Genomic DNA, 13,696 nt, shown 5'->3' on the forward strand with positions numbered 1-13,696 from the left:
CACGGCTCAGCATCCTAGTTCACACTGGTCCTCTGAAACTTATGGTCTTTCCACCCAAGAGGTTCTAGATAGTGAACTCCTGCTTACCCTTTAACAAACCCCAAAGGCACCTCCTTTAGGAAGCCTTCCCTGATTCCCTCAAAGTAAGCTATTGCCTCCTGTGGACCTCAAAGGCAAGTCCTTTGTAAAATATCTCTGATCTGTAGCACTTGCCACACCCTATTATAATTACTTATTTTTGAATCATACTGTCCTCCTAGACTGTGAGCTCCTCAAGGCAGGAACAGAGCCTGATTGCTCTGTTTATCCCCAGCTGTTGGCAAATCCTGAATGAATGAGTGGGCAGATGGATGAACGGATGCACAGCCCCTGGAAGCTGGGGACTCCGACTCTTCACCCCTCAGGCTGTAGAGGCCTTGAGTGACGCCCGAGTTGGAGGAGGACCCAGGAAAAGTGAGCAGGCACCTAAGACAGGTGCATCCCGCTGACACCCATGCAAAGTCTGGGGCCTGTGGACACCCTGGAAGCTGTCACCGGGGCCGGGGGGGGGGGGCAGGACAAAAGGGCAGCATGAATGTGGACCTCCTATCCCCTCCGTGTGGTACCAAGAGGGCATGGGAGTGTGCGCTGCCCCATCAACGGTCTGCTTCCCTGGAAAACTCCAGAAGTGGGAAAAAGTTAGCCCTGCTCCAGGCCACCAAACAGCAAGGCCAGGTACTAACTACCCCAATGAGAATCCCTACTGGACAGTAATTCCGTTCCCGAAGCCCTTTCCCGCACAGGAGCTCATCTCCTCCTCTCCGAGAGGGTAGGCAGAAGGTTCTCGCCACGGCCCCATTCCACGGGTGGGAACCTGGTGGACCAGAGAGGAGAGGCGTGCCCAAGCTCACAGTCAGCGAGAGGCGGAGCTGAGGACCAACCCCACCCCCCTCCCAGAGAAGCCCAAATGCTGATGGCAGCCGTGCGAATTCCAGGACCCACTCCAACCGCTGAGCTTCCCCATGGCCCACAGATGCCAGAGCCTCTGCTCTCTCGGGTGAGGCCTTGTGCCCTCGGCAGTCCCTGTAGGGAGTGCTGGGCCTTCCAGCAGAGCTCCAGTCTTAATTTTAGCTTGGAGGCCTGCCACGGAGGCTTTAGCGAGAGGCAGGCTGAAGTTATGTGGGACAGCTGTCAGCTGGCATGCTGGGTGGGGCCTGTTGAGCCGGCAGGGGCACAAGTCTGGGGACACCAAACCGTGTCCCTGCCCCAAGTCTTTTCAGCCCCGCTGGCCACACGGCTCAGACCTCCTCCTGCGGTCCCCCAGCTCCGCGATGATGGCCGAAGAGCACACAGACCTGGAGGCCCAGATTGTCAAGGACATCCACTGCAAGGAGATCGACCTGGTGAACCGAGACCCCAAGAACATTAACGAGGACATAGTGAAGGTAGGATCGGCGGGCCTGCCTGGGTGCCACCGCCAGGAGGGTGTCGGGTCTGCAGAATGTTTGGACGGGGGAAGGGGGATGGGGGAGGGCTCTGCTCCACACACAGCCGGCTTCCCCGACAAGAGGCCCTGTTCCTCTGTCTTCTCCAAATCCTCCCTCAAAAGCCAGCACGTACACCCCCCAAGGAACATTTAGCATAAACAAGAGCAGGACCTCAGCCACACAAACGTGATGCAGGTGTTGCCCAGGGCGGGGAGGCAAGTCACAGACCAGAGTGCCTCCCTACTCCTCTGAGCTTCTTCCCATTAGTGCCTGGCCCTTGTGCCAGGATGGAGACCAGCGGGTGGCCGACTTGGGCTCTTTCTCATGCCAGGGGTCATGTCTGTGGTCTCCATGGTGGGCGTGGGGTTAATCCCCAAAAGGTGGCTTCCAGCAGGGCTGGCAGCCGCTCGTGGGGGCACTCATCTCCCCAGAGTACTACCCCATGTCCACAGCCCATGGTGTGGGGGCTGTGCCCAGTGCTCATGCCAGGTCCTGCGGCCAGGCCAGGGCAGAGGCCTCTCAGACGCACCCAGGCCCCTGGAAGGGACCACTCAGAGGGTGGTTACCGGGCCTTTGGGGAGTCTCCCCAACAGCCACTGCTTGAGTCAGCCCCTTTCCTCATCTGGATGCCCCCAGCAGCCTGACTGCCTCCGGGCCCACACCCTCCCTCTAACCTCCAGTCGGTAGCCACGGGGATCTTCCTACAGCAGAATTCCTGGAAGCAGGGTGGCCAACCACTGGCATCAGAGTCACTGGAAGGGCTTTTAAAAGGGCAGGTGCCTGGGGCCTCCAGAGTCCAACTAAATGCATCAGAATCACAGATCAGCCCTGTCCAATAGAAATGTAATGCAACCCATCATACAATCACCAGATGTCATTTTACATTTACATTTTACATTTTTCTAGTAGCCGTGATTTTTATTTTTTCAAAAAAAAATTTTTTAACATTTATTTATTTTGAGAGAGAGAAACAGACAGACAGAGCACAAGCAGGGGAGGGGCAGAGAGAGAAACACAGAATCCAAAGCAGACCTCAGGCTCCGAGCTATCAGCACAGAGCCAGACAGGGCTCGAACCCACAAACTTGTGAGATTGTGACCTGAGCCGAAGTCAGATGCTTAAATGACTGAGCCACCCCGGCGCCATGATTTTAAAGAAGGAGAAAAAACAAGCAGATGAAATTAATTTTCATGATATTTTTCTATTTAACCTAATATTTCCAAAATAGTATCATTTCAACATGTAATTGATATAAAAAACAATTATCAACGTATTAGTATACAGTCTTTGTTCATCTTTGAAGTCTACCATGTATCCTTCCCTTACATTGCATATCAGTTCAGATTCCAAATTTATCAGAAATCCTTGTCCTGTATTTAGATCTCATAAACTGCGCGGCTGAAATCAATTCAACACACCCAAATTGTTCCAAAGATTTTAAAAAGTTTTCCAATCTCAGAATTAAGTATCACTTCTCACGTTTGAACTAAAATGAAATAAGATTTAGAATTCTTCTGTTGCCCTGGTCATAGGTCAAGTGCTCAAAACTCGTGACCGCTGCATTAGACAGCATGGCTCTTGGCTTGCTCTGAAACACAGCCCCTGCGTTATCTTCTTCTGGAGGAATACCTCCCATGCTGGATAAAGTCTAACTTCTCGGCCATGGCTTTCAAGCCGCAACTCAATCCAACCACAACCTTCTTCCACCTTCCAGCCCTCAAGCCAGGAGCTGGCCATACCAACCAGAACATACTCCTGTGTCTGTACCAGGAGCAACCCCCACCCCCTTCTTCCCTGGGGTGAATGCCCTATTCAGCTTTGAAGACCCAGCTCAAAGGTCACCTCCTCCAGGAAGACTGCCTCAGCTCCCCCAGGCAGTCAGTAACTCCCTCCTCCATGCCCACGCTTCCCTCAAGGCACTTCTCCGTAATAGCTCATCTTATGCTGTGACTGTGTTTATCTGTATCATTAGTGGCAGAAATAGGGTAATTATGGCACAGTGAGAAGAGCTACAAGGGGGAAATTACTATACGCATGTAAAACAGTATTCATCGTGGTTTGTGCAGTGCAGTCTGGAGGACATAGTCCCGAACTCGGCTTTAACAGACCTGCTTTCAAATTTACTCTCTTCTACCTCAAAGCAGTGACCCTGGGCAAGTCACCTAGGTTTTCAGAACCTGAGTTTTCCTCTGTAAAATGAGCATAATATCATTTACTCCACCGGGTAAAGGACTCTCAGAGCAGCCCTGTGCAATAAAAGTATAATGTGAGGAGTAATGAAAATAAAGGATTTGAAAGTGCCTAACACAGTAACTGGCGTGCAGCAAGGGTGTGACAAGTGTGAGCGGAGTTGGAGCCTGGAAGAGCTTGCAGGACAGGACAGCGAAGCCATGGGCCAGCTTTTACAACCAGGTTCCCCTCTGGCGGTCCCTAGGCGGCTGCTGGGGTGGAGAAGAGAACCCCAAGGGAGAACGTGGCTTCTGAAAGAGACCCACAACAGGTGACAAGTGTAGAGAGGCTCTCAGGCCCTACTGAGCCTGGAGTGAACGGGCTCCAGGCTCTAGGCCCAGGTTATAATCTCAGTGAGGGATGGGGGCAGCCATACAGACACGGCTGTTTACACAACCATCCCCTGGGGCTAAGACCTGTCTCTCCTGAACCCCAGAAAACAGCCCTCAAAGGCTAAGCTTTTAAAAGGCCCTGCAAATAATCTTGTCGAGAGGAGATTATTATTTGGTATATTTATTGGACGCTCCCTGGCTTGGGGAGTTATTCTGTTTTTAATAACTGAGAAATGAAAAAGTTTTGAAATTCAGGATGAGGATCATAAAACGGAGTTGGATAAATAGCACAAACAGGTTGAAGTAGACTTCAGGTTTGTGTATGGTCTGTGAAAAAAGAAAGAAAAGGAAGAAGGGAGACAGGAGAGCTGGCCAGGAATTGGCGGGGGGTGGGGGGGCGTGGGGGGGTGGCCTGGCCAGTCTGTCTGAAGAGGAGCCTGGGGCATCTCAGCTTCTTTGATCAACCGGGGCAAAAGACAAGAAGGAGGGAGGAGGAAGGAAAAGGAAGTGAGGAGGCAAGAGAGACGGAGAGAAAGAGAAACAAGGCAGAGGCTGAGATGAAGGCTCAGGAGGGGCCTGTCAGGGTGGTCATGAGGACTAATAGGCTCCTCATGGCCTAGGATGGGAGACACAGTAAGATCCTAGAATAAGACTGAGCTACAGAGACCCAAGTTCTAGTCCCAGGCCTGACACTAGCTCGCTGTGTGACTCCAGGGAAATCCCTTTCCCTCTCTGGCCTGAATCTTGGTGTAGACACACGCTGGGTGGAGAAGAGGAAAACCTGTCCCCTCTGCAAACAGCTGCTGAGGTTTCATATAGGATGCAGAGCAGGAGATAGACCCATGGTGATGTGGATTGGACCCCCAGCAGATGGGAGGCGCTCTGTTTGACTTTATCCAGAGTCAAAACTTCCCCAAACTTCTCCGAGTAAGGCCTGGTACTGCCCTTGAACCTGGGCTGGAAAATGAGTGCCAGATGCAGAGGGAGAGCCTTGTCCAGACTAACAGACTTGAACTGTGGTCCCCAAGGTTCAGGGCTAGGTCTTGGGCAAAGGCTCATGGGGATTAGAGCTAAGGACCTGGGATGAACACACGCAGTTCCCCCCGCCCCGCCCTCCACGTCACCGCCACTCACAGAGTACCGCTTCCACGAATCTTTACTGAGCGCCTGCTACGCACCAGGTCCTGTGCTCAGAGGAGTTGGGGATGAGCCAGACAGACCCACAGCGCATAAACCCCCCATGCCAGGCTGAGGGGGGTGTTAATGTACAGCAACAGTCCCCAGGGTTCTCCACTGTTCCCTCTAGACCCATGTTGTAAACCTCCAGCCCTCTTTCCATGCATTCCTGCAGGACCTCAGTCCCAGCACAAAGGCCTCTGAGTTATTTCTGAGAGGGCTCAGGGCCGTCTCCCTAACCCCCACTGAGGCACTCACACCCTTAGGCAGGAAGGAATGCTTGAGCCCAAAGCATCACACAGCCTCTTCAGCCTCAGTCTTCAACTGCTCTCCCCTCGGCCACTCAAGGTCAAACAGGGGGACAGACCTGACCCCAGCCCATCCTACTTGTTCCCACTCCACCTGCAACCGACATCTGCCGCTAAACACCCTTCTCCCTTGGGAAAACACACAAACCACACCCTGTGCCTATCAGCTCAGGCTAACAAACAACCAGAAGACCCAGTAGCCACCAGCTCTGTGAACCCTGCTCCCATTTGGGGCCCATCTGGACATTCTGCTGCAGAAAGATGAAACTGACCTGGTACTTTCTCTGGAGAAGACTCCAACCCAACAGAGAGGATGAGACTAAAATCATGAGAATATCTGGGAGAAGGTGCTAAACGCCATAAATAAGTGTCACAGGGTTTAGGGAGGAAGATTTTACTCTCATCTGGGAAAATCAGGAGCCACCTTCACGGGGAGGTGGTAGCCCAGGTGTATGTACAAATGGGAAAAAAATTAAAATGTGCAAAGGGAAAATAAGGCTTTTGAAGAAAAGGGAACAAAATAAGCAAAAGCCACAACATCAACAAGGATGTGGGTGGACAAGGATGTTGGGTGTGAAAGAAGAAAGAAAAGGAAGAAGGGAGACAGGAGAGCTGGCCAGTCATTCCTTATTGGTCTTACCCTCTGTCAAGTACCTCTAGAAAGGGCTACATTGCATGAACTCACAATGAAGTATTTACAATTTAGTGTTATGGGGACTCCTAGGTATTAACTAATCTAGTTTTTCAAAATGGCATCCTCTTTCTTGGGGACCTGGTTAAAATGCACATTTCTGGGCTCTGCCATCAGAAATTTTTATTCAGCATGGCTGGTGAATGTTTTGCACTTTCAAGTACAAACAGGTCTCTCTTGTCCTGTAGAAAATAAACCTGGAATCCAGCTTTCCTTAGAGATGCACTGTATAAGTTATCTATCGCTGTGTAACAAATCATCCCAAAACTCAGTGGTGTAAAACCACAACCAAGTGATGGTCTCCCACAGTTCTGTGGGTTGACTAGACTCAGCTGGGCAGTTCTACTGCTCTCACTGGTGGCCTCTCAGGCAGCGACAGCCACCGAGGACCTCTGCTGAGCTGGAACATCCAAGACGGCTCACTCCTATGCTTGGTGCCTTGGGGATGGATGGAAGGCAGGGCTAAGCTGGGATGCTGGGCTGGCCAGGTCTCTCCCTCATGTGGCATCTCCCCCAGATTCTAGAGCAAGGTAAAGTAATGGACGTCTAACTCCACCAGTCTCTACATCAGGGCATAAAAGTAGACTTTTAATTTGGTGGCTCGAGGCTCCCCAAGGAAGAGACTTCCAGGCCTTTGTAAGGCTTAGTTCCAGACCTGGCACATCAACCCTTCTACTGCATCCTGGTGATTAAAGCAAGTCATGGGGCAAGCCCACATTCAGTGTGGGATGAGAAGAGGCAAGGGCACAAACTCTCAGGGCCATGACTAACTGGGGGTCATCTTTGGAGACTGGTTAACCACCAAAGGTGGACAGAACACTAAATATAAGATACATGGCCAGAAACCAACACCTACAAGGGCCAAATTGGGAGCAGTGCACTGGTTATCCCAGACTGTACACAATTCTATTGTTATTACCACTTAAAACCTGAGAAGCAAAACTTTGCCATTTTTCAGCTGTTTTACAGCTAACACCTCCGTTTAGCTTCCTACTGTATATGCCAATGGTTCTCAAATTATCCGGCTGAGGGGCCAGTTTTTATCATTATAATCTCAATCTGTGGTACACCAATACTTTTGTAAAATTCAACAAAAATGTATGACCAGGGAGGTGAAATGAAACACGGGCATCTCCAGTGTAAGCCCCAATTTTTATTATCTTTAGACTTAACAGACCTAAAATTACTGGCTCAAATTTCTGTGACTGTTTTTAAATGCTTACTCTCAACTTCTATACATACCTTGTTGAGAAGAGGGTCACTGGCCATGGACCACCCTTTAGGCAGCAAGGCAATGGGCAGGAAAAGGAAGACCCAGCAAAACTAAGCCTCCCCCTTGGGTGTTTGGACTCCAAATCTAACTCTGAGTCACTAGGAACCTTGGCCCAATCCTCCTGGTGTAGAGTTAAAAAAAAAAAAAAAAAAAAAAAAAAAAACCGGAGGCCCAGAGAGGGAAAGTACCATGCCCAAAGCCATACAGTAACTCAGTGGTCAAGTGGAGACTGGAACCAGGTGTCTATCCCCCTGCCTAGAGCGATTTCCCCGCCCACAGATACTCTATCTGAATTGTCCAGGGCCAGGGCACCTGGGTAGCTCAGTCGGTTGAGCGTCCGACTTTGGCTCAGGTCATGATCTTGGGGTCAGTGAGTTCCAGCCCCGTGTCGGGCTCTGTGCTGACAGCTCAGAGCCTGGAGCCTGTTTCAGATTCTGTGTTTCCCTCTTTCTCTCTCCTCCCCTACTCTGTCTCTCTCTTCTCAAAAATAAATAAACGTTGCATTGTCCAGGGCCCCGGATGCCCAAGGACTGAGTCATACAGGAATGTGGGGAGGTATTTTTGACAGGGGATGGCTGCTGGCCTTCCCCGAATCCTCCGGCAATGCCTGGACCTGCTGTCTTGCACCTTCCCCGCCCTCTCGGGAGACAGCGGGGGCCACGTTGGCTGGTTCCGATTAATCAACTGGCCCTCTTGCTGTTCCAAAAATAAATACGCCAGAGAAGGGGACACCAACTGAACGAGCAGCTACATTCACCCTTCCCACCCTTTGCCCTTCCCTCCAGCTGCACACCAAGCCCTGAGGTACTTTTGATGGATCCAGCCCACACCCAACCACCTTCCCAGAAAAAGCCATCTCCTCTCCACTTTAGAAAGGAATTAAGAAATGAAGTCACTGTGTGCTTCTGATACACTGGCATGACTGCCTAGCCCTGCCTGAACCGGGTCTTTTAAATACCTCCCCAAGGAAGGCGCTGTGGACAAAGCTGGCCCAGTGCTCAAACAGCTGGGCCTGACAGCACAGCCCATCCCTCTGAGAGCACGTTTTCTGATTCCCAGAAAATGGAGCAGTCGCCCCATGCTCAGTGCCTGAAGGCGTCATGGGCAATAATTTAAATGTCAGCATCAATGTCTTCTGCAAAGTAATAATAATTAAACGACGCAACAGAGAGGTCCCTGGGAGTACGATTACTACCGTAAACAGCAAATGAGGGAAAAGAGGCAGAAGTATGCGTGCACACGCACACACACACACACACACATTTATGACTAGGTAGGCTGGAGAGTTACTGTACTTAGGATCTGGGGTGTCAACAGATTTTCTGAGATATATTTGCATAGGTACTTCAGAACAATTGAACAAATAATTACCTTCACTGAGCACCTACCACGTGCTAGGGATTGGGCTGAGCGTTGCCCAAGAGGTGGTATGCCTAGCACAAAGTGGGTGCTGAATAAGTATGTGTTGGGATGGGGGACAGGCATGGGTGTCTGCGAATGGACGGGGAGATCCATGGATCAATGGATGGATGGATGGATGGATGGGAGATAGGTAGGTGACTAGATGGTAGGGAACAAATGGATGGATAGGTGATAAATTATTTCTATTCCTCATAACAAGATTGTAAGACATAGCGAATGCATTTTTGCAGTTGAGGGAGTGAAGCTCAAAGAGGTAAGTCATCTACCAAAGTCACTCATCAGAGAGGCACCTGCCCTGGGGTGCAAAGCCACCTTCGGGGCTCGAACATCCTCCCGAAGTGAGCACTCCGTAACAACCAACATGAGCTAACAGTTATGAACCAGGTATTCTGTGCCAGGAAGTTTTCTGAGTATTTAGATGTCTTATTTAATCCTCCAACAAACTTTATGAGATGAATCCAGGAAACTGAGGCACAGAAAAGCTCAGACACTTGCTGAAGGTGACAGAGCCAGTTAGTAGCAGACCTAGACTCCAGCCTCAGCAGCGTGACTTCAGACAGGGTTCTTTTCCACTCTTCAGCCTCTTAGAGGCCAGACACAAATACCCAAAGGTGTTGAAAGGCGGAATACACTGGACTAGACCAACAAGACAGGCTGGGCTACAGAGGAGCAGGGTGGGTGGCTGGCTTTAAATAAGGGGCTGGGAGCTCTGCCATGGGGCAGGTCTCTCTGGTCAACAAGGACCAGACCTCAGATGCTCCACAGTGAGAATCCACCTTGAGGTCTGGCCCCAGCTGGGGCAGTATGCAGAGCTTAGATTAGAATCAGGACACCTGATTCAGTCTGGGCCCTGCTCCCTCCCACCTCTGGGCTGTGTGGCTTCCCGTGAGGTGAGGAGGCAGGCCTGGGAAACCCATGAGTCAGGGGTACACCATCCTATGGAACAGCCACAAGAAGGGCAGGGGAGGCCACAGGCACTGAGTGGGAAAGGGAAGGAAGGAGGAAGTGCCTGCTGGGACAAAGGCAGGGAGGCACGTCTCTGCCCTAATGTCTCCTTCTGCTGGCAAAGGTCCTGGGGCTGCACTATGCTCCAGAAGCCAGCCAGGGTGCTAAGAGGCATCAGGCTGAGGCACGGCCATGATGGAGGAGGGGCAGGCTGCAGAGGTCAGAACTCCTCAATCCAGGATCCAGGCTCCAGGGATCTAACTGCACCTCCGTAATCATTATGGGTGTCCCCAGGTCAGGGCTGGAATGGTTCTCCCAGACCTATCCTCCCCATCTTCTCCGATTTGAAAGCTCTCTGGGGCGCCTGGGTGGCTCAGTCAGTTGAGCATCTGACTTTGGCTCAGGTCATGATCTCATGGGTTGTGGGTTCAGGCCCCACATCGGACTCTGTGTTGACAGCTCAGAACCTGGAGCCTACTTTGGATTCTGTGTCTCTGCTTCTCTCTGCCCTTCCCCTGCTCTGTTTCTGTCTCTCAAAAAAAAAAAAAAAAAAAAGAATAAAAAAAAATTTTTGTTAAAAGATTTGAAAGCTCTCCCAAGAAACAGCAACTCTGAATCTTTGCCCCCATATAAGCCAGATGTAGAAGATGTCAGCCCTTTCCATCCACTGTCTAAAGCCATAAGATGTTCCCCAACCAACTTGGGCCTTCTTTTCCGCATATCCAGCACACCACTTTTCCATCTCTGCCTCCAAATCCCACAGTCCACCAAAGTCCCAGACAGCCACCACCTCCTGGGAGCCCTCCAGGAATAAGTGCGATCTTTCTGAGAAGATGAGGACCATATTTGTATTCTTCCCGCCAGTCCTGCCCTTTCACCCAGGGGGCCATAAATGACATCTGCTGAAACCCCAGAAGAGAAAGCTGGAGGCTGAGATTTAGGGAGGTGGGGGTGGGGGGCGTCCTGGAAGGCCCCTGAGTCAGCTTTCCGCATCACCTGTAGCCTGAAATATCAGCACATCCACTCTGTTCTCCATAAACATACCATCCCCTGGGTGGGGCCTCATCCTCCGATGTCTCCAGGGGGATCCGGGGATCTGAGGCATGGCACAGGAACTCAGAATCTAGTCACGTGAGAAAAACAGGACCCACCATTGTACGTGCAACACGGATATGTCCAACCCCTCCCCCAAAAAGTTACCCTGGAAAGGAAAGTACTAAAGCAATGACATCGTTAGTACTAGGGAAATACAAATTGGAGGTGCTTTTGTTTTCTTTCTGCTGTTGCCTGAATCTTCTGCAATGTGGCTATGTAATTTTATAACGAAAAGTACTTTGAACCTCATGCCTAGATGAGAGGACCCCCTTCCTCCAGCAAAAGTGGGGAAAGGGTTGACCCTGGAAGACTGATGTTGGAGCTCTGCCCCCACCAGCCCCCACTCGTGTCCCCTCCACCATTAGTCTGATTAGTTTGAGCATTCATTCAACCAACTTTTATTAAAGTAGCCCAGGAACATGGAAGATGGCCCATTTTACAGACACGACAGCTAAGGATTAGTGACGCTAAAGGACATCACATGCGAGAAAGAAGCTATGATGGTCTTCAATGCATAGCAGGGACTCAAGAAAGGTTAGTTAAATGACTTGGCTGAAAGTACAATGTTTTTTCCCCCAGGTTTACTGATTATTTTTTCCCACTTCCCAAATGGGGCCTCAGTCACCATTTCAGTGGAATGTGTGAACCAGATTCTCTGAGCACCCATGCTCCTCCCAGCTGCCAGACTTAGGAAAGTCTGAGGTTGCCACAGGACTACAGTGAGGGAAGCACCTGTCTGCTGCACAAGGTGCTTCAGGCCTGCTCGACCACACTCAGTTGCAGACACCTTTGCTAGCCAGGATGACATGGCCCTCACTTTGCCACATGCCACATCCTAAAATAGCTCTCAGACCTGTTTGCCTCTCTCTGGCCCCCCACCATCACCCCAAAACAGCCTGTCGTCAGGTCTCACCTGGAATATTGCAACAGTTCCCTGCTGGACCCCACCTACATCCTCTCTCCCAACCACCACTGGCCCAACAAGCTGCTCAAAATTCAGATCAGAGAACAGAGAACAGACTGATGGTTGCCAGAGGCAGAGGTAGGTGGCGAGTGAAGGGGGTCCAGAAGAACAAACCTCCACTTATAAAATAAGTCACGGGGATGTATGGTGACTGTACCTAACAATACTGTGCTGCACATACAAAAGGTGCTGAGTAGATCTTAAAAGTTCTCGTCACACACACAAATTTGTACCCACGTATGGTGACAGATGTTAGCTACACTTCCTGTGGTGATCATTTCCCAATACATCAAAATACTGAATCATTATGTTGAAACTAATATAATATTATGTATCAATTATACTTCAATTAAAAAAAAATCAACTCAGATCTGGCTAAGCCAGTCCCTGTGCAAAAAAGCCTTCAGAGACTGTTCATCACAGACTGACTGTCCCTCCAGGCCTCTCCAGCCCCACTCTGGCCACTCTGGGCTTGCCCGCCGGCCTTACGGAAGCACCTGCATCACCCTGAGGGCACACACTATCTGGTTAGGTCCTAGCCCCACCCAACATGCTGTTCCAGCCCATGCCCCTGCCTCCACCTGGCTACCTTCAAGTATTGGCCTGGCTGGATGTGTCCTCTTTACCCCCAGGATGACGAGGACTGTCCAACTCTCTAGGATCATAAAATATCAGAATTTGAGAACCACACCTCTAGGTCTGCACCTGCATTACTGATGGCTTTAAGCAAGTCACTTAATTCCCCAAGGGCCTGCGTATCCACCTGTGAAATGAGGGGGCTGGACCAGCCCCTGTGTCTCACCGCTCTAGGGAAGCATCGGCAGCACCTGGGGGCTCGCTGGAAATGCAGTCTCAGGCCCTGCCCCGGCTGTGCGGGACAGAAGGCCCAGCGGTGGGGCCCAGCCATCAGGTGCGACAAGCCCTCCAGAGGGTCCTGAGGCTGGCACCCCAAAGCCCGAGGAGTGGGTGGACGCTGTGACCCGAGGATTGCCCCTCCCGCCCCTGCAGGTGGATTTTGAAGACGTGATCGCGGAGCCCGTGGGCACCTACAGCTTCGACGGAGTGTGGAAGGTGAGCTACACCACCTTCACTGTCTCCAAGTACTGGTGCTACCGCCTGCTGTCCACGCTGCTGGGAGTCCCGCTGGCCCTGCTCTGGGGCTTCCTGTTCGCCTGCATCTCCTTCTGCCACATCTGGGCGGTGGTGCCGTGCATCAAGAGCTACCTGATCGAGATCCAGTGCATCAGCCACATCTACTCCCTCTGCATCCGTACCTTCTGCAACCCGCTCTTTGCCGCCCTGGGCCAGATCTGCAGCAACATCAAGGTGATGCTGCGGAAGGAAGTATGAGGCCAGGTGGGGCGGTAGGGGTGGCCGGGCAGCAGGGGGAGTCAGGGGAGGCTGGCCCCACCGTACTTCTCCATGGGCCTGCCGGCGAGCTCTTTCTCTTTAGGGACTGCTATTCCACCCCCCCCCCCCCACCTCCCACCCCAAGATGGGAGCACACCGTGTAGGGAAGCCAGAAAGAAAAGACAGCCCTGCCACAGAAGCACGGTGGCCCTTCGCTCTGCCCCCTACCCCTGCCCCTCCTCGATGCCCCTGTGACCGGGCACGAGGAAAGGTAATTTGCTAAGAGGCAGCTACTGTGCAAGTCTTTGCATTCACTCGGACTGTAACAGCATAAACCAGCACTCCGTTCCCACCCAGAGTCAACCTGTTGATGCACGCCGCCCGGGGAGGCTACCGGTGACTCTTGGCATTAGGAGGGTGGCTCCAATAAAGGGTTTCGGCTGCA

General features: G+C 51.5%; 1 protein-coding gene across 1 annotated transcript; it reads left to right on the forward strand.

The window, feature by feature from the left end:
- Window positions 1–1,187: 1,187 nt before the first annotated feature.
- On the forward strand, window positions 1,188–13,696 carry CAV3 (caveolin 3). Its single transcript, XM_045493628.1, has 2 exons — window positions 1,188–1,424; window positions 12,910–13,696. The coding sequence occupies exons 1-2, from the start codon at window positions 1,311–1,313 to the stop codon at window positions 13,249–13,251; spliced, it is 456 nt and encodes a 151-aa protein (XP_045349584.1). The 5' UTR covers window positions 1,188–1,310; the 3' UTR covers window positions 13,252–13,696.

The sequence above is a fragment of the Leopardus geoffroyi genome, chromosome A2 (assembly GCF_018350155.1).
Source record: "Leopardus geoffroyi isolate Oge1 chromosome A2, O.geoffroyi_Oge1_pat1.0, whole genome shotgun sequence".
Classification (NCBI taxonomy): Eukaryota; Metazoa; Chordata; class Mammalia; order Carnivora; family Felidae; genus Leopardus; species Leopardus geoffroyi.